The 21,586-nt window shown below is 38.9% G+C and overlaps 1 protein-coding gene across 1 annotated transcript in view; it reads right to left on the reverse strand.

Annotated features, from left to right (window-relative positions):
* Positions 1–5,620: 5,620 nt before the first annotated feature.
* LOC133815388 (uncharacterized) overlaps positions 5,621–21,586 on the reverse strand; it is a 28,704-nt gene continuing 12,738 nt past the window's right edge. Inside the window, exons 3-6 of the mRNA XM_062248236.1 lie at positions 7,104–7,349; positions 6,619–6,983; positions 6,181–6,305; positions 5,621–5,853 (exon numbers count right to left, since the gene is read on the reverse strand). Of these exons, the coding sequence (XP_062104220.1) occupies positions 5,621–5,853; positions 6,181–6,305; positions 6,619–6,983; positions 7,104–7,349 (969 nt within the window). The remainder of the gene's footprint in view (positions 5,854–6,180; positions 6,306–6,618; positions 6,984–7,103; positions 7,350–21,586) is intronic.

Raw genomic sequence — 21,586 nt, forward strand, 5'->3', positions numbered from 1 at the left:
GCAAAGGTGAAACCACCCCCTGGTGTGAAGCTTCTATCAGCTTTACAGTTCAAGAAGGGTGTGAAGAAGCAGGAGCCCACTTATGTAGCTGTACCCACCGTGTTCGAGGAAGTAGTGGAAGAAATTTTTCCACTAGAAATTACGAGGGTCTTAAGGATGTATGGGGACGTGATGCCAGATAAACTCCCCAAAGCCTTGCCACCAAAGAGGGGGATTGATCACCAGATGGAACTGGTGCTCGGAGCGAAACCTCCAACAAAAGCGCCATACAGAATGGCACCCCCTGAGCTAGAAGAATTGAGGAAACAATTAAAAGAGTTATTGGAGGCAGGCTTCATCAGACCGTCAAAGGCGCCATTTGGCGCCCCTGTGCTATTCCAGAAGAAGCACGATGGGAGCTTGAGACTGTGCATCGACTATAGGTCTCTCAACAAGGTGACAGTTCGCAACACCTACCCCATCTCTCTGATCGCTGATTTGTTCGACCAGCTAAGTGGAGCCAAATACTTCACAAAGTTGGACTTGAGATCGGGTTACTATCAGGTGAGGATTGTAAATGGGGATGAACCAAAGACAAAGTGTTACTCGATATGGAGCATTTGAGTTTCGAGTAATGCCGTTTGGGTTGTCAAATGCACCTGCTACTTTTTGTACACTGATGAACCAAGTATTCCACGAGTATCTAGATAAGTTCGTGGTGGTGTACTTGGATGATATCGTGGTTTATAGCGCCACGATTAAAGAGCATCAAGAACACTTGACTCAAGTATTTCAGAAGTTGAGAGAGAACCAGCTATATGTGAAGCGCGAGAAATGCTCGTTTGCACAGGAGAGCATCAAGTTCTTAGGCCACGTTGTGGAACGTGGCCAAATTCGTATGGATCTGGAGAAGGTGAGGGCAATCCAGGAATGGAAAGCCCCCACAAACGTGAAAGAACTCCGCTCCTTCTTGGGCCTAGCCAACTACTATAGACGATTTGTGGACGGCTACTCAAGAAGGGCGACACCCTTGACCGAGCTTCTGAAAAAGGGTATGACTTGGGCGTGGACTGACAAGTGTGCTGAAGCATTTAGGAGTTTGAAGGAAGCCATGATGAAGGATCATGTTCTTCCTTTGCCAACTAGCAAGCCCTTCGAAGTACAGACAGATGCCTCAGATTATGCTCTGGGAGGGGTACTAGTACAAGAAGACCACCCGGCCGCATATGAGAGCCGCAAGCTGTCTGAAGCTGAGAGGAGGTATACTGCCCAGGAGAAGGAGCTCCTCGCAGTTATACATTGCTTGCGAGTGTGGAGGCATTACTTGCTGGGGTCAAAGTTCATGGTGAAGACGGATAATGCAGCTGTTAGTCATTTCCTTACTCAGCCGAAACTGACCCCTAAGCAGGCTCGATGGTAGGAGTTCGTGGCGGAAATCGACTTCTGTTTTGAGCACAGGGCAGGACGCTTGAACCAGGAAGTTGATGCCTTGAGTCGCAAAGCGGAGTTGGCAACTCTAAAGATCTTGGCTAGTTTTTCGGCTAGCGTGGTGAACACCCCACTCAAGGAGCGCATCAAAGAAAACCTGGAGAAAGACCCGGTTGTCAGGACCGTCCTAAAGCTCGTAAAAGAAGGCAAGACTCGCCAGTTCTGGGTGGAGGATGCTCTTCTGTGGGCTAAAGGGGGTCGCTTGTATGTTCCGAAAGCTGAAGATTTGCGAAGGACATTACTAAGCGAGTGTCATGACACCTTGTGGGCAGGTCATCCAGGGTGGCAGAGAACCCATGCCCTCTTGAAGCAGGGATACTACTGGCCACAAATGCAAGATGATGTAGTGGAGTACACCAAGACCTGTCTCGTCTGCCAGCAAGACAAGGTAGATAGGAACAAGACACCTGGGTTGTTGGAGCCCTTGCGAGTCCCAAGACAAGGTCCCAAGCAGGGATACTACTGGCCACAAATGCAAGATGATGGGAGAGTGTGTCGCTTGACTTTATCACCAGTCTACCGAAGACAGGGGATCTAAGTGCGATCTTGGTAGTCGTGGACAGATTCTCGAAGTACGCAACATTCATCCTAGTGTCGAAGTACTGTTCGGCAGAAGAGACAGCTAGACAATTTTTCAAGCATATTGTCAAATATTGGGGAGTGCCCTAGAACATTGTTAGTGACCGAGATGGAAGATTCACTGGGACCTTTTGGTCCGAACTATTTAATCTCTTGGGGTCACAAATGAACATTTCCTCGAGCTACCATCCGTAGACAGATGGGCAGACAGAAAGATTCAACGGGATGTTGGAGGAGTACTTGCGCCACTTTGTCAATGCCAATAAGAAGAATTGGCCGCAACTACTCGATGTAGCTCAATTTTGCTTCAACTCTCAAAAGAGTTCTTCATCGAGTAAGAGCCCTTTTGAAGTTGTTAATGGACAGCAACCAATGTTGCCCCACACAGTGAATGAATATCGCGGTCGGAACCCACGAGCCTTTCACTTCAGAAAAGATTGGAAGAAAACGACAGAGATTGCCCGAGCTTATTTAGAAAAAGCATCAAGAATAATGAAGAAGTGGGCAGATCAGAAGCACAGACCACTGAAGTTCAAAGCAGGTGACTTAGTGTTAATCAAGCTGAGGCTCGAATAGTTGAGATTCTGAGGGGACAAAGACATCAGACTCGTTCGCAAGTATGAGGGTCCGGTCTCAATCATCTCAAAAGTTGGTCTAACTTCCTACAAAGTCGACCTACCAGCCTGGATGAAGATACACCCGGTCCTTCACGTCAGCAACTTGAAGTCGTATCATGAAGATCCACCAAATCCAGAGCGCAACCAGTCAACCAGAGGAGGAGCCATCGTTTAGCCAAGGAGTAAGCATCAACCTGAAGAAATCCTTGCAGAAAGGATGGTCATCATTGACCGTAAAAAGCATAAAGAGTATCTGGTAAAATGGAAGGGGCTCGTAGATGACGAGATCAGCTGGGAGAGGGCAGAAGACTTGAAGAAGCTCACGCAGAAGATTGAAGATCTACAAGTTACTTCGTCGAGGACGCCGAAGGATTGAGTGGGGGAGAGTGTGGCGTGCTACCCCTTTGGCACACCCACATGGGACCATTTTGTAAGTGAGCATGCCTTGGTGCTTGATCATTAGTCAAGTCTTGCACTAAGCAACCTCATGGGATAGGGTAGTGGCAGTTTTGTAATATTGCATATGTCTCCTAGACAAAAATCATATATGTTCATGGGAAGACTTTATTTCCCTAGAAGACTCCTTAGGGGGAGGTGACCTGGTGACTTAGGGAAGCACCATGGCCATCAGCAGATAGGAACCAAAGCTGTGTACTCCCTTGCCCTATCAATGCTATATATTAATAAAATAACATTTATCTATACTTGCCCCTGTGTACTTCCTTGTTGCTTATGTGTAACTTGTTTGTTATCTTCGTTGGGCCCTTGCGTGCCACTTACCTTGTTGTGTGCTTTGTGTTGTGTGGACGCTCCTAGGAATGACTTGCTTTGTACTTGCTCATACTTCGTTATTGCCCGTTGCATGTCTGAGATATGTATGTGGCTAACCGCTGAGTTTGTTTGCCTGTAGGTGTGTGTTGTAGGCTGACTTGCTAGCTTGAAGAGTCTGCAAGTGTCGCACGTTCCGTCTAGTTGGAGTACCCAAATAGCCGGCCCGCGACACCTTGGCCCCCTTACCATGTTAATAAATCCAACCATATTTAGCATTCTCTATCTAGAAACATAAGACGAGGACGAAGGTGGCACTCTCTATCCTGTTCATAATTTTTCATTTATGTATTTATTTTGTTTTTGTTTTCTTATAATGCATGTAATTGTACATATCATATTTTAAATTTGTGATTTTTTTTATTAAAACATATGTATTTATTGTGTTGTTTTAAATAATTCTTTTTGTTTTTTACACAAACAAGTCATTATCAAGGAGCCCAATTCCAGTGGGGATTCCACATCAACATCCCTATTGCGGACCAAGTAGGGTGGGGACGAGAGAGGCATTTCTTGCCCAATCCCCGTCTTGTCTTAATCTTTATAATCGTACATGAAATTATGTTTTTAGTAATTAACAAATTAATTAAACCATGCGAATTAATAAATCCGCGGAATGGTAATTAAATGTTCCACATCAACATCCCTATTGCAGACCAAGTAGGGTGGGGACGAGAGAGGCATTTCTTGCCCAATCCCCGTCTTGTTTTAATCTTTATAATCGTACATGAAATTATGTTTTTAGTAATTAACAAATTAATTAAACCATGCGAATTAATAAATCCGCGGAATGGTAATTAAATGTTGAAACAAATTTCAGCTCTGTCGGGACAGAATCCGAACTTGTCACGACAGAAACTGAACACAATAAAAAACAGTGCAAAAACAGTAAATAACACAACAGACTTTTACAAGGTTCAGAAACTCTGTCAGACAACCTACTTCTTGGGGCCACACCCAGAGAATAAAACCAATTAATAAAAAATCACAAGTACAAAATATTGACTTAAACAAAACAAGACTCCCTCTTGAGATTTGCCACAACTTTGTTGTACTTCTCTTCAGTAATCTGATCTTGATTTAAACGCCTATCCACTTGAACTCCCTTCAATGGCCAACGAGTGCTTGCATCCTCCTGACGCAAGGTTTGTAAAAATCCTCTCCCGAAGACTATAAAAGTTGTGTTCAAATTACATGTATTCACTCATGAAAGTGGTATAAACTCACCACAAAAACTAAACACTCATTTTACTACAAGATCACGTGAATACTATGATCTTGAATACAAACAAGGAACTCTCATAAATATTACAATTTACTCACAACCTATGCACCAAAGACTTCATTTTTTCTCAATGCCTTAGAAGCCTATTTATAAAGTCATTTTCGTGCTTAGAAAGGCTGAGAAAGAATCTCTTAATAAAAGCAAGAATATTTAAAGGTTCAGATTCGACATATATGAATTTGGTAGGGACAGCTAATACATGTGTCAGATCAAATTTCTCAAGATAGAAAAAACAATTAATTACTTCAAAGATTCAGTTTCCTGAAGTTTATTACCTTGAGCTGCATGAAAAATAAAAGGCAAATATTCGAGAAATGATTTTGAGTAAGTACAGAATATTTGTTTTATATAATGAAGATACAACTTCCATTTATAATCATATTGTGATAAAATCAAACTAAATAAGGAATTATATGAAAACCTTACAAACTAATTCCAGCCAATAATATTATGAAAATCACAATAATGGGAAAGTAAAATTATCTTTTAAATAAAAAGATATTTCTATAAAATTTTCCAATTTTAGGATTTACAATCCCCCCCTTTGGCAATTTTATAGACAAGGCATATCTATTTTTTAAAAGATCCTGCATAAAACAAGTGAGTGCTTAAATTCACAAGAGTCTCGAAATGACTCCCCCTGCCAAAAATAACCAAAGCACATGACTAAAACAATTAACAATTGCACGTCAAAGCACCAAAAGAAATGAGTACTCTCTTTCCCCCTCATTGTCTACGAAAAAAGCCAAAGAACAAAGGAAACGAAACCAAAACAAAGATACATTTAATGTTCTTTTACATTTATCAAAAGCAAATAAAATAAGATTGAAAGGAAGGGTAACCATCATGGAGCTGGAGTGGTAGATGCATTGATGATCGCCAAAGAATCCATGATTTGACGCTGAGTATCCTCCATGGCAGTGAACCGCTCGGAGAGACTTGCAATTCCTGTCTGGATAGAAGCAAGAGTAGTCGGGACAACAGAGGTGTCAGGCTCGACATCTCCAGACCCAGAACCAGCCAAATTAATGCCTTTGACCTTTCGAGCCGTGGTAGGAGCATTGTCATCTTTGATCTCTTTGACAGTGTATGTAGGTTCAACCAAAGGAGAAATCTAGGTCTCGTGTGACTTCTTCAAAGGACGTTGAGAGTCCAAAAGTTTTTTTATGACTTGCGAAAACATCAAGTGTTAACCCTTGCATTTGGCACCACTCAAGGATGTGATCTGATAAAAAAAAATAGCAGTAGCAAGATCGACAGTGACACCAGTCCTAATTTTGAACAAAAGAAATGCCATATCTTGAGTGATGGTCGAGGAGTGAGTGGTAGGCATCCAATGGAACGTGGCAAATTTGAAAAGTGCATCATAGTAGTGAGTAAGGTCCGAGACATGGAGAGATGCACTTGGTTCCCACACCATAGATTGGCCAACTAATTCAGACAAAACTTGATCCTTTGCAAACTCAATATAATCATCAATCTTAATAGGAACTAGATTGAGGGCCTTAGCAATTTTAGTAGGACTAAACCTATACCAATGACCCCTAACATAAACCTTATGAAACATAAAAGAAGTCTGATCTAATAACTCATCATTCAGATTTGCATAAAATTCCTTAACTACCCAAGACACAAACCCATCAAAGCCAGACAAAGATCGTAACCAACCCCATTCATCTAAAGTAAGTAAAACCCCAAAAACACGATGAAGAGCAAAAAGGAAATTATGTTCACTAATAAAGTGACGATGTTCATAAAATTGCATATTTTTCTCATTACCATTAAAACTAAAAGTAAGAGAATGAGCTTTGAAAGAGGAACTTGAAGTACAGATGGGGGTACCCTTTTTGTTTAGTGCTTTTGGTAGACAATTCTGGAAATGTCAATGGTGTTATGCCCTTTGGCTCAGATGCAACAGTAGTGGTCTCTGATGGGTTTGTTTCAGATTTAGTCTCCTCCTCAAAATCATCATGCGGTTCTTCAAGAATTGGCTCAATCAAGGAGGGGTCCAACTCAGGCAATGAGTCTTCCATTTCAGGAGAGACATCCTTTGAGGAGGTGCAAGGAGGTGGGTTGATTTTTTCCTTCAATTTGAATTTGGATAAAGGAGTCGAATCAGAGATGGAGCTAGTACATTTTGCTGAAGTCACTTTGGTCTTCTTGGTTTTCGTTGATCCAGCGGCTTTGGATTTATGTTTGCCCTTTGCCTTGGGTGTCAGCACATCAGGGAATAATGACTATTCAGAGTCATGTTTAGACAGATCGGACACGACTTTAGTGGAGACAGATTGTGTAGGGCTTGAAGTCAAGGTAGGTTTGGATTTTACATGACCTTCGGATGAGGAGAGTGGAACCGCCGAGGCTTGTTTTTGCTGCGCATCATGGTTGAGAAAGGTCACTCCTTTACTCGTAGCCCCAATCAAGGTAGATCCCTCAGGACCCGGAAGAGCAATGGCCTTCTTCCTTGTTGTGGTTTTGGGTCGATGACCTGTAAGAGGCGAGGCAGCTGGTATTGAAGCTGGAACAGGAGGAGAGGCAGGGGGAACCGTCTCAGGAACTGTCTCCTTTTGAGACTTCACAGGTTTGGAGGTATTGTTGGCATAACCAACAAAAGCACACTTTATGGCTTTTGAACCTAATTTTTTTCTATTAGGTTCGTTTTTCTTTCAATATGCAAGACACCCCCACACTTTGAAGTACCCTATGTTGGGTTTTCTCCCTTTCCATAATTCATATGGAGCTATCTCATTTTTCTTCATCGGTATTCGATTAAGAATGTGACAAGCGGTTAAAAGCGCTTCACCCCATAAGTTGAAGTTCAACTTAGAAAACACCAACATAGAATTTATCATCTCTAGATAAGTCCTATTTTTCCTTTTGGCAACACCATTGTGTTGTGGTGTATAAGGTGCAGCGCACTCATGAATTATACAATTTTCTTCACAAAATGTATTGAATTCATTAGAGAAGTACTCTCCTCCTCTATCATTTCTTAGCACCTTAGTCTTTTTATTTAGTTGATTTTCAACTTCTAATTTATACAATTTAAAAGCATCAAAAGTTTCATCTTTATACTTTAAAAGGAACATATAGGTATATCTACTAAAATCTTCTATAAAAGTAAGAAAATACATTTTACCAACTCTAGTTAAAACACCATTTAATTCACAATGATCGCCATAGATTAAATCTAGTAAATTAGATGATCTTTCTACACTAGGAAATGGTTTCTTATGTTAGGAACGAGTTTCCTAATACGCAGCGGAAAGGTGGTGTGGTTGGCCCAGTGTACAACAAAAATTTTGTAACATATTTAAACTACCTTTAAATATGCGGATCCATTAATATACATACATTAATCATAAACAAGATACTAATAGAAATCATACCTCTTGAAGCCTATCAAGTGTCCTTGCTATCTTTTCATATTTAGAATGATCTTCCTATCCAAGCCGCTCCCACGTACTCACACCAAGATCTTCCAAAGCGTTCTCTACACCTCAAGAAATGTGTGGGCACTTAGAGAATGAAGGATAGTTTATTTGTGATTCTTCTTGATGTACTCAACTCATGAGATCAAGAGAATAGGCCTGAGAATTGGTTCTTTATTTTCAGGGAGAGAGAAAACTATCGTTCTATTTCTCACAGAGCGAATAATCTGAGTTGTCTCACACTCACTTCTCTTATTTTGAATAATAATCTGATCAGTCTTACTTAACAGAAAATATTAAAAATTTAAAAAATAAATCTGTAACCATTTTACAATTTACTTTTTAATTAATTAATTATTCCATTAATGAAAAAATCCAAAAACCAATTTTTGAATTATCCATTAATTAATTAATTAAACAAATAAAATTGAAAATCCCATCCCTGAAAAAATACTGCTCTACACGCCACACACAGTCTATGGACTGTGTGTGAACGTGTAACTTCCTAATTTCTAGGGATATTAGTTTTTCAAATTTTATTTAATTATTTATTCAAATTTCTTTGTCAGATAAGATCTAACAACCTGATAGCTAATTCAAATTTGAATTCAAATTAACTATCTTTTTAATTAATTATCAAATATAATTAATTATTTGAATAAATATCAATCTTTTAAATTCAAATCCAATTTGAAATTATCAGATTATTTTCTCCCACTCAAATAAAGATATTTAATTAATTCTACCAATTAATTAAATCCAAAATTTTCGAAAATAAATATTTAATTAATCATAATTTCGAAAATTACAATTAATTATTTAATTAAATTTCAAATTTTAATTTAATTATTTAGTATAATTTCGAAAATTATACAATAATTAAATATTAATTAATTTTGTTAACTACCACTAATTTGTAATTAATTAATTAATCACTATTATCATATAATTGCATATTTGGCCTGAAGAAAAAGTTTCTTCTTAAATATGTCTTTAAACTATTTTCCCTTCATATCAACTCTTACCTTGAACAGTTTTGATAGAGCCGATATGGGGACCTATGAACCTATAATTGCAAGCTCCAATAAATTTGAGATTATTAATTATACTCTTTAATTAAATAATCTTAATTTATTAATCTCATGATTATTCCACTATAAATATGAGATTGCACTCTTGTAATTATAGACATTTCATTTACTGAGTACTTTATAGTCATAAAGCGTCCATTGATATAATCATTGCATACAACTTGACCCTCTAATAATGGTTCATAATTAATCGGGAATAAAATTACCGTTTTACCCTTTTAATTATCTCTTGTTTCCTTAAGTACCATTGACTCTTCTAGTGAAGGTTAATTCATAACTAAATTATGAATTTGAGCACAATAACCTTTCAATCCCAAAAGTCAACCCTTAAGAGAACCATCATTCAATCTCTTGCGAGAAGGTATAGATTCCATATCTGTATACTATGTCCCCAGCCATCTATATTAATGAGTTCCCAAAACAAAAGTTTTTAGCCTGATCATTCTGACAGACCCTAACAAGTGAATCAAAGAACTCATATAACATAAACAGGAGTTCATAGTAACCTCAGGATTAAGATCTATTTGTATATGATCATCAGTTGATATATTTAATTAATACTTCGAAACGGTATTTAACTAAGTATTAATAAACATATCTGGTCCGGTTCTATATATTCTCTAATATATAAAGCACCTCCACTAAAGTGTCCTACCACACTAGTGATTCGGATCTAGATCACATGTATTCATAATACTAGTGGACCGTACTTGCAGTAATTAATCTAAAGATTCCATATCTTTATTTTACTGCGAACTATTCAAGTTCATTTATCTCAAACACAATCCTCTCGTACTAATACATGTTTGAGATTACATACATGAACTTAGGAATTTTCCTGATATTTACATAATATTATCATAGAATAATATAGTCCATAAAATATATGCACAACAAATTCAATTTATTTATTTATTTCAAAAAACAATGTTTACTACATATGCTTTTAGGGCACATTTCCAACAATCTCCCACTTGCCCTAAAGCAAATGATGCGTCTCTCTCATTCCCATGTTTCTTACATGCTCCTTAAAAGATTTTATAGATAAAGTCTTTGTGAAAGGATCTGCAAGATTATGCTCTGAAGCTATCTTCATAACTGCAACATCTCCTCGATGAACTATCTCTCTTAGCAAGTGATACTTCCTCTCGATGTGCTTTCCCCTCTTGTGACTCCGTGGTTCCTTTGAGTTAGCTACTGCCCCACTGTTGTCACAGTACAGGACTAGTGGCTTATCCACATCTGGTACAACTTCCAGATCGGAATAGAACTTTTTGAGCCACACAGCCTCCTTAGCTGCTTCACAAGCCGCTATATACTCGGCTTCCATGGTGGAGTCTGCAATGCTGGTTTGTTTAATACTTCGCTAGACTACCGCTCCTCCTCCAAGAGTAAACACTGATCCAGAAGTCGATTTCCGACTATCTCTGTCTGATTGAAAATCAGAATCAGTGTAACCAGTGGGGTTCAGGTCTCCACCTGAATAAACAAGCATATAATCTCTAGTATTTCTAAGATACTTGAGAATATTCTTTACTGCAGTCCAATGACTCAATCCAGGATTGGATTGATAACGGCTGACTATCCCTACTGCATAACAAATGTCAGGTCTTGTACACAACATGGCGTACATTAGACTGCCTACTGCTGAGGCATAGGGATATTGTCTCATGTCTTCCTCTTCCTGAGGTGTTTTGGGACACTGCTCTTTGGAAAGGAATACTCCAGAACGGGTTGGCATATCACCCTTTTTGGAGTTTTGCATATTAAAGCGTTCTAGCACCTTATCAATATAAGTTGCTTGAGACAATGCCAAAGTTTTGTTCTGTCTATCTCTAAGAATCTTAATGCCCAGAACATACTTTGCTTCTCCCAAATCTTTCATTTGGAATTGTTCAGCTAACCAGTTCTTTACTTTTGACAATGTTGTTACGTCATTTCCAATCAGTAATATATCATCAACATAAAGAACGAGGAATACTACTACACCATCTTTGATTTGTTTATAGACACAAGGTTCGTCAACGTTTTGTTCAAAACCAAACGTTTTAATTGTGTCATCAAATTTAAGATTCCAAGATCTAGAAGCTTGTTTGAGTCCATAAATGGATCTAAGAAGCTTGCAAACTTTTTGCTCTTGACCTTTTAACTCGAACCCTTCTGGTTGAGACATGTAAATGGTTTCGTCAAGGTAGCCATTCAGAAAAGTTGTTTTGACATCCATTTGCCAAATCTCATAATCCATGCAAGCAGCTATGGATAAGAGTATACGAATGGATTTTAGCATGGCTACAGGAGAAAAGGTTTCTTCATAGTCAACCCCTTCTTTCTGTGTGTAACCTTTGGCTACAAGCCTTGCTTTGAAAGTCTCTACTTTCCCATCCGCTCCTCTTTTCTTCTTGAATATCCACTTGCAACCAATGGGTTTGATATTCTCAGGTGGATCTTCAAGAACCCAGACAGAATTGGAATACATCGATTCCATTTCTTGGTTCATGGCATCTTGCCATTTGTCTTTGTCAGAATCATTCATTGCATCTCTAAATGTCAATGGATCGTCTTTGTTTGTGTCAGACACAAGCATTTGAACTTCGTGTTCATAGCGTGTGGGTTGCTTGCTAACCCTCCCACTACGACGAGGTTCACTATTATTCTGACTAGAATTAGCAGTTTCCTCTTGCCGTTTTTCATTGGTTGTTGCTGGTGACTTTTCAACTTCATTTGAGACCATCTCCTCCAGAACAACTTTACTGCGAGGTTTGTGGTTGTTTACATAGTCATATTCAAGAAAAGTTGCATTTGTCGATACAAATGTTTTATTTTCTTTTGGACTATAGAAAATTCCACCTCTGGTCTCTTTGGAATAACCTACAAACATGCACACTTCAGAGCGTGATTCCAACTTCCCGGTCTTTCCTTTAAGCACGTGTGCAGGACACCCCCAAATTTGAAAAATGGTGTAGACTAGGTTTACAACCCTTCCATAATTCTATGGGTGTCTTTTGGACAGACTTAGATGGAACAACATTTAATATGTATAGTGCACATTGAATTGCATAGCCCCAGAATGACAGTGGTAATGATGAGAAACTCATCATTGATCTAACCATATCTAATAACGTCCTGTTCCGTCTTTCCGAAACACCATTTTGTTGTGGCGTTCCAGGTGCTGTGAGTTGGGATTGAATGCCATGCTCACACAAATGGTCATTGAATTAAAAATCCAAGTACTCTCCTCCTCGATCAGATCGAAGAGCTTTTAGTGACTTACCTAATTGCTTTTCAGCTTCTGCTCGAAATTCTTTGAACTTTCCAAAAGTTTCAGATTTTCTTTGCATTAAATATAGGTAACCATATCTTGAATAATCGTCAATAAAGGTGACGAAGTATTCATAACCTCCTCTTGCTTGTACATTAAGTGGACCGCAAACATCCGTATGTACTAGCTGAAGTGGTTCTGTGACTCTTGAACCTTTGGCAGAGAAAGGTCTCTTGGTCATTTTGCCTTCTAGACAGGATTCACAAACAGGGAGAGATCCAATAGATAGTTCTCTTAAAGGACCATCCTTTACAAGCCTATTTATTCTGTCTAGACCAATATGGCCCAATCTCAAGTGCCATAGATATGTATCACTATCGGAATCAGTCTTTTGGCGTTTAATAGATCTAGGATTGGCTGTTTTAAATAATTCAGAATTATTTACAGATTTCTCTTTAGCTTGCAGTTTATAAAGCTCATCGATAGATTTTGCAGAACATATCTTAAAACCATATCTTGAAATAACAATCGAATTATTATTAAAAGATATTTTAAAATTTTGTTCATGCAACATAGAAACAGAAATCAAGTTTCTAGAAAATCCAGGAATATAATAAACATTTTCTAAAACAAGAAATTTATTATTATCAAATTCCAAACGGGCTGTTCCAACTGCTGCTGCAGAGACAATCTGTCCACTGCCTACCCTCATAGTCACCTCTCCATCAGCAAGCTTCCTCGTTGAACTAAGAATCGAAAGAGAAAAGCAAACATGGTTAGTGGCTCCTGAATCTACTATCCAGGTTGAGGAATTATCTTCCACTAAACAAGCTTCTAACACAAGTAAATCAAATTTGCTTGTATTATTCTCTTTGAGGTCAGCGAGATACTTTGAACAGTTTCTTATCCAGTGACCATTTTCTCCACAATTAAAGCAAGTCCCTTTTGGGGTCTTCCTTTTTGAGGTTTTAGTGTTCTTGTTCTCTTTGCTTTTGGATGACTTTTTAGGCTTCTCACATATTAATGCAATGTTCAAGTTTGATTTCCATTTCATGTAGTTTTCACCGGTCAACTTTTCATTAGCAAGTAAAGAAGATACAGGATTTGAGCTAGACATTATTGCTGAAAATAAATAAATAAATAAAATGAATTTATACATATAATAAATATCAGTTATTTTCGGAATAGTAAATGTGATGCATGAATGCAACAAAAAACACATAAAAAATAATTACTTATTCCACGATTAATTAATTTGAACATTAATGGACCAGCCTTAGGGTAGGTCAGATTAATTCCAAATTAATTTTGAGACAAGCTCTCAAATTTATAAGTTAAAACTTAAATCAATATTTCTCTTTTGACTTATAAACAACCGCTTGTTTGGTCAAGAATACACTAGTCCGCTCAAAAGCCTAATGTACCTTGTGAGTGTAACCCATTATTTTAGATCAATGACTTAACTCAAGAGTGTGCCTTAGGGTTAGTCAAACTTGAAATACATCATTAAATCTTATTCTTGAAAAAGAAGTTTGCCTTCAGAATAACACAGTCGGAAGCCTTCCTTAGGGGGACACAAGCAATGGTGCCGTGAGGCCCTCTCCATGTTACCTCGGTGCTAACTAATAGTGGAGACCATGGGATTTATTGTCATAACTCCCTCTCCCACTCACTATTTTAGAACATGTGTTTTCTCAAAACATCCTATGCTTTTTAATTGGTTGTAAAAATAAAGTGATCTATTTTTACCAAATGATATTCTAATAATTACTAATAAAATTAAGCAAAATTAAAATTATAGAACTATGCCCTAATTAGTTCAATTTTATTTTGCTATAATTACTAAGAATATCATTTATAATTTAATAAAACAATTTTATTAAATACTAGAAATTAAACCACTTTTAAAATCTGTTTCCGCTCTTGAACTAGTTAAAAAACTAGATTTATTATTATATGGACCAGCATATAATCACATAGGACAATCCTAAAGCATGTTTCTACTCATATGAGATGCATGCACAATTTTAAATACTGTGTGGGTTATATGTATGTCATGTCAAAGAAAAATGCATGATAAAGTATTAAACAATTTAATCACATTCACACATTTAAATAAATAAATACTAGTTAAATAAATAAATGCGGGCCGGGTGTCTTGGGTATTTCTAGAAAAATTACAACACTTGCAAAAATATACACAAAAATGTAAGAAACTAAATAAGACCTAAATAGATCTCTATCTATTACTCAGGGCCTTCACACGTAGTTTTGATCCATTGAGCCACTTATCCATTTAATTTTGAATTAAAATAACTTTTAATTATCTTAAACAAATTTTAAGAATAATTAACTTGGGTTTGATGCCCAATAAGTTATTAGGCCCAGATTTGAATTTGGGCTCATACAATTAATTCAAAATAAAACAATTTTTAATTATGGGTTAACTTAATTAAGCCCATAATTTAAATGGACAATTTTTGGATGCAAGCCCTAGGGTTTAGAAAACCCTAGGGGCGGCTGCATGAGGTGGATCGGCATGGGGTGCATGCGGCTGGGGTGCAGCAGCACCAGGCGCGCAGGCTGGGTTGGGCGAGGCTGCTGGGCAGGTGCGCATGGGCGCCTGGGCAGTGGCGCACGGGCAGGAGGGGCGCCTGGGCAGGGACGCACGGCCTGGGCAGGTGCGCGCTGGGCATGGCGCAGGGGTGCCTGGGCTGGCAACATGCAGCAGCGGATGGGCACGCTGCTGGGGCTGGGCACGCAGCAAGGCAGCTGGGTGAGGCTCGGGCTTCGGGGCTCGGAACCCGAGGCTCGGGCCTTACAGAATTTTTCAAATAATTTTAACACAGAAAATTAAAATTGCAAAAATTCCTATGCCCCAAAATGGCTTACATTTTTCATCTAGAATTTTAAGAACATTTCCTAAACCCAAAACACCATATAATTAACGACCCTTAAGAATCAACTATCATCATACATACATCCATCCATTCACATATATTACAATAACATAAGAATGCATATTATGCCCACACAGTAATTAATGTATGCAGATATTAATGACCGCTCTGGTACCAATTGTTAGGAACAGGTTTCCTAATACGCAGCGGAAAGGTGGTGTGGTTGGCCCAGTGTACAACAAAAATTTTGTAACATATTTAAACTACCTTTAAATATGCGGATCCATTAATATACATACATTAATCATAAACAAGATACTAATAGAAATCATACCTCTTGAAGCCTATCAAGTGTCCTTGCTATCTTTTCGTATTTAGAACGATCTTCCTATCCAAGCCGCTCCCACGTACTCACACCAAGATCTTCCAAAGCGTTCTCTACACCTCAAGAAATGTGTGGGCACTTAGAGAATGAAGGATAGTTTATTTGTGATTCTTCTTGATGTACTCAACTCATGAGATCAAGAGAATAGGCCTGAGCATTGGTTCTTTATTTTCAGGGAGAGAGAAAACTATCGTTCTATTTCTCACAGAGCAAATAATCTGAGTTGTCTCACACTCACTTCTCTTATTTTGAATAATAATCTGATCAGTCTTACTTAAAAGAAAATATTCAAAATTTAAAAAATAAATCTGTAACCATTTTACAATTTAATTTTTAATTAATTAATTATTCCATTAATGAAAAAATCCAAAAACCAATTTTTGAATTATCCATTAATTAATTAATTAAACAAATAAAATTGAAAATCCCATCCCTGAAAAAATACTGCTCTACACGCCACACACAGTCTATGGACTGTGTGTGAACGTGTAACTTCCTAATTTCTAGGGATATTAGTTTTTCAAATTTTATTTAATTATTTATTCAAATTTCTTTGTCAGATAAGATCTAACAACTTGATAGCTAATTCAAATTTGAATTCAAATTAACTATCTTTTTAATTAATTATCAAATATAATTAATTATTTGAATAAATATCAATCTTTTAAATTCAAATCCAATTTGAAATTATCAGATTATTTTCTCCCACTCAAATAAAGATATTTAATTAATTCTACCAATTAATTAAATCCAAAATTTTCGAAAATAAATATTTAATTAATCATAATTTCGAAAATTACAATTAATTAATTATTTAATTAAATTTCAAAATTTAATTTAATTATTTAGTATAATTTCGAAAATTATACAATAATTAAATATTAATTAATTTTGTTAACTACAACTAATTTGTAATTAATTAATTAATCACTATTATCATATAATTGCATATTTGGCCTGAAGAAAAAGTTTCTTCTTAAATATGTCTTTAAACTATTTTCCCTTCATATCAACTCTTACCTTGAACAGTGTTGATAGAACCGCTATGGGGACCTATGGACCTATAATTGCAAGCTCCAATAAATTTGAGATTATTAATTAAACTCTTTAATTAAATAATCTTAATTTATTAATCTCATGATTATTCCACTATAAATATGAGATTGCACTCTTGTAATTATAGACATTTCATTTACTGAGTACTTTATAGTCATAAAGCGTCCATTGATATAATCATTGCATACAACTTGACCCTCTAATAATGGTTCATAATTAATCGGGAATAAAATTACCGTTTTACCCTTTTAATTATCTCTTGTTTCCTTAAGTACCATTGACTCTTCTAGTGAAGGTTAATTCATAACTAAATTATGAATTTGAGCTCAATAACCTTTCAATCCCAAAAGTGAACCCTTAAGAGAACCATCATTCAATCTCTTTCGAGAAGGTATAGATTCCATATCTGTATACTATGTCCCCAGCCATCTATATTAATGAGTTCCCAAAACAAAAGTTTTTAGCCTGATCATTCTGACAGACCCTAACAAGTGAATCAAAGAACTCATATAACATAAACAGGAGTTCATAGTAACCTCAGGATTAAGATCTATTTGTATATGATCATCAGTTGATATATTTAATTAATACTTCGAAACGGTATTTAACTAAGTATTAATAAACATATCTGGTCCGGTTCTATATATTCTCTAATATATAAAGCACCTCCACTAAAGTGTCCTACCACACTAGTGATTCGGATCTAGATCACATGTATTCATAATACTAGTGGACCGTACTTGCAGTAATTAATCTAAAGATTCCATATCTTTATTTTACTGCGAACTATTCAAGTTCATTTATCTCAAACACAATCCTCTCGTACTAATACGTGTTTGAGATTACATACATGAACTTAGGAATTTTCCTGATATTTACATATTATTATCATAGAATAATATAGTTCATAAAATATATGCACAACAAATTCAATTTATTTATTTATTTCAAAAAACAATGTCTACTACATATGCTTTCAGGGCACATTTCCAACATCTTAATCATTTTCGCCTTAACACATGTTTCACATTTGCCATAGTTTTTAATATTGCATGCAATCATACCACATTTTACTACTCTTTTCATGGTAGAAAAACCTATATGCGATAGTCTAAGATGCCACAAAAATAAAGAATCATACTCAATAATATAGGCGGAATTAGCATTTTTATTGATAACATTGAAAGTTATATCATTGGTGCACAATTTAATCATACCCTCACAAGAGTACCCCTTTCCCAAAAATACATTTGATTTGGTAAGTATAAGTTTACCGGACTCAAAAACGGCTTTAATGCCGGGCTTGCCAAGCAAATCACCACTTACCAAGTTTCTACTCATTTCGGGAACATAAAGTACATTCGCTAATGTAACTTTCTTGCCGAAGGTGAAAAAGACTTCAATGGTACCATTGCCAAGTACCTTGGATTTGCCCTCATTGCCCATTTGAATCTCATGGTTGCCCTTTGACTCTTCAAAGGTCTTGAACATTGATTTGTCATAGGTGACATGGACGACGGCACATGTATCATACCACCATCCTTTCACCTTGCCTTGGACCGCATTCACCTCACTAAGGGTAGCAACTATGTTTTCCTCTTGAGTTGCGTTCACCTTAGGTCCTTGTTGGTCTTTTCTATGCCTACACTCTCTAGCATAGTGACCCTTTTTCCCACACACAAATCATGGACCTTTCTCGCCCTTAAACTTGTTTGGGTTGGTTTTTGGACCCAAAGGTTTCTCATTACCCTTTTTCCCTTTGTTTTTGGGATGTTTTGGTTATGACATCGCATTTTATTTGGAAGTCTCTCCATTAGACCCCTCCACAAGTTTATCTCTATATATCGATTCCTCTTCTATTCGAATATGTTTTTGGATCTCCTCCAAAGAACAATCCTCATTTTTATGAAGGATTCTTTTCCTATAGCTCTTCCAAGTTGGTGGTAATTTAGCCACTATAGCACCAACTTGAAAGGCCTCGGGAAGCTCAATCTTTAACACTTTCAATTTATTAACAATAATTTGCAATTAATGAATTTGAAGAAGAATAGGTTTATCACCAAAAAATTTGAAATCGAAGTATTGCGATATCAAAAACTTTTTGGTACCTTCCTCTTCCGCCTTAAACTTTTTCTCAAGTGCATCCCATATCTCCTTGACCGATTTGGTCTCGGTGTAGATGTCATAGAGCCTATCGGATAGGGCATTAAGGATATGACCCCTACAAAGAAGGTTGTCCTCCTCCCTCTTCCTTCTTTTCTCCACCTCCTTAGGAGTGTCTTTGTTGGATGGCTCAGCTAGAGGTGCCAAGGATGACTCAAGGATGTAGGCGATTTTGAGAGTGGTTAAAAGAAACCTCACCTTGTCTTGCCACCTAGTAAAATTGGACCCATCAAACTTATCCAACCTCACTAGGTCTTGGTTCATGAACTTGATGGTCTCCCCTTCCATTGAAACAAAAAGGGATAAGCTTTTGAATGTTAGGAAAATATGTATTGCCTCAATGGAAATGGTAAGAAAATATTACAACTCTATGTAAATATTACAATAGACAAGGATTGATTAAATAAAGTTGTCGAGGCTCAAAATTCCACGCCCTAGAAGGATCAAAGGCACGCACTAAGGTCCCATAAGCACTTAATTACGTGATGGGGCCGTGATGACCTCGGGCTCCCATTGTCCCGCACCAACCACGTACCTAGCGAAGCCACGCCTTAGTTGCACCTGATGGCCTCGCTGGTGGAGCGCCTCACTGGAGGTGGTGGCCTCGCTGGTGATGGCCTCGCTGGTGGTGGCCTCGCTGCACATGGTGGCCTCGCTGGTGGTGGCCTCGCCGCACATGGTGGCCACGCTGGTGGAGCGTCTCGCTGGGCGTAGTGGCCTCGCTGGTGGTGGCCTCGCTGGTGGTGGCCTTGCTGGTGGTGGCCTCGCTACACATGGTGGCCTCGCTGGTGGTGGCCTCGCTAGTAAGGCAACTCGCGAAATGGTGCCCCAACCATGCCTCGGCTGCGCGCATGAGGCCCAGCACCAGGTGGCCTCGCGAGATGGCGTCACGCGCACGCCTATTCTTCGCCCCTAACACTTCAAGTGGACGTCTCCTCTGAGGGTCAACCATGACTTTGACATTTAGAGGGAAAGGCCTAAGAATAATTCAAAAGGATCATATTGGTACAATCTTGTACGGGGTACGACCGTTAAGACCGTACGCATGATCCCGACACCCATGATAGACGAGTAGTTGGAGCATTAGGAAAGAGGACATAATCGACACCACTACCTCCTGCGCCACTACACCTGCCACTACTCATCAGACACGGGTACAGACAAGTAGTGGAGACATCCTCCTGACATCTGCTCCTGTACGGGATGTACGACCACAACCTCTGAAGCCACTCCCCTGACACAGTACATATGTACCACTTGGTCTCCTGGACCACCATGTATCTAAGGCCATTAGAGCCTACTATAAAATGAACTCTAAGACCACCTGAAAGGGGGTTGGAAATTTTACTGTAGCAGAGGTTTGAGTGTGAATGAAAGACTGAATTCTCCATTATTGTTCTATCATTGTTCTTGGGTTATTGTTCAAGTTTTTACAGCTTTCCGATCAGTGATCTTGATTTGATAATTTTTCCAACTTAACTTCGTTGACGAGTTCTCACCGTCAACAGTTTGGCGCCGTCTGTGGGAACGTTAGTTTCAAGCTACTGTTCCACCATTGTTTCTGATAAGAAGAAGATGCCAACACGCTCGAAGCGATTGAGGGAGACGCGGGAGGTAGAAGTTCACCTGAACGGAGTCCAGCTGAAGGCCTCCATGAAGGACGCTCCTCCACCCAGGGACGTGGAGCCCCCGAAAGACCCTGAGGTTCACGGAGGTGATAGGGTGGCCTCATCGCCGGCCGCTCCACCTGGAGGGAGTCCTCCAAGAGCACCACCGGTAAACGCTGAGGAGTTCCCTCCTCCAAAATCGCCGCAGGCACCGAACTCTGGCCGGCAAGACCCGGGGCCTTCTGCCCGTAGGCCTGACAAGCACCCCCAGGTCCACTCCGTGAGCTCGAGTTCGAAATCCCAGTTTTACGAAGAGGAGATACGTGAGCTCCACCGCAAGAACCAAAGATTAGAAACCACCTTAGAAAACATGCAAGAGGTCCTTAACGGCCTGCTGCAGGGTAAGTCCAGCGTCACCTTGCCTAAGAGGAAGGAGAAGGGAAAGGATGGGGTGGAGACCACGGTATCGGTAGATGATGGGAGAACCCAACATTCAACTAGTAACACCCCCCGCGTGAAGCAACACGATCACCCCGAACCGCCTAAGCAGGCCCCGAAGCCAGCGCCGAGGACCAACGCTGCCCCTCGCCATGAGGATGAGGTCACCTCCAAAAGAACACCCTCAGACTTGCGGGAGGAGCTCAATAAGAAGAGGGCGGGCAAAGGGACCACGCCCCCTGTGGCGCCTCGAGAAGGCAAGGGAAAGGCGGATCTTAGCCCGTCCGCTTTAAGGGACACTCTCAGCAAGAGGAGGCAGGACCTAGACACGGAGATGAGGAGCTTGCGGAGCAAGATCATCACCGCGTCAGGCGGCCAGGCCTTTGAGGAGGACTTCAACCATGAGTCGCCCTTTGTGAGAGAAATTCAGGCAATCCGACTCCCTGCCAATTTTAAGGAGCCCAATATGACCCCTTACGA

This window comes from Humulus lupulus, chromosome 2 (assembly GCF_963169125.1).
Source record: "Humulus lupulus chromosome 2, drHumLupu1.1, whole genome shotgun sequence".
Taxonomy (NCBI): domain Eukaryota; kingdom Viridiplantae; phylum Streptophyta; class Magnoliopsida; order Rosales; family Cannabaceae; genus Humulus; species Humulus lupulus.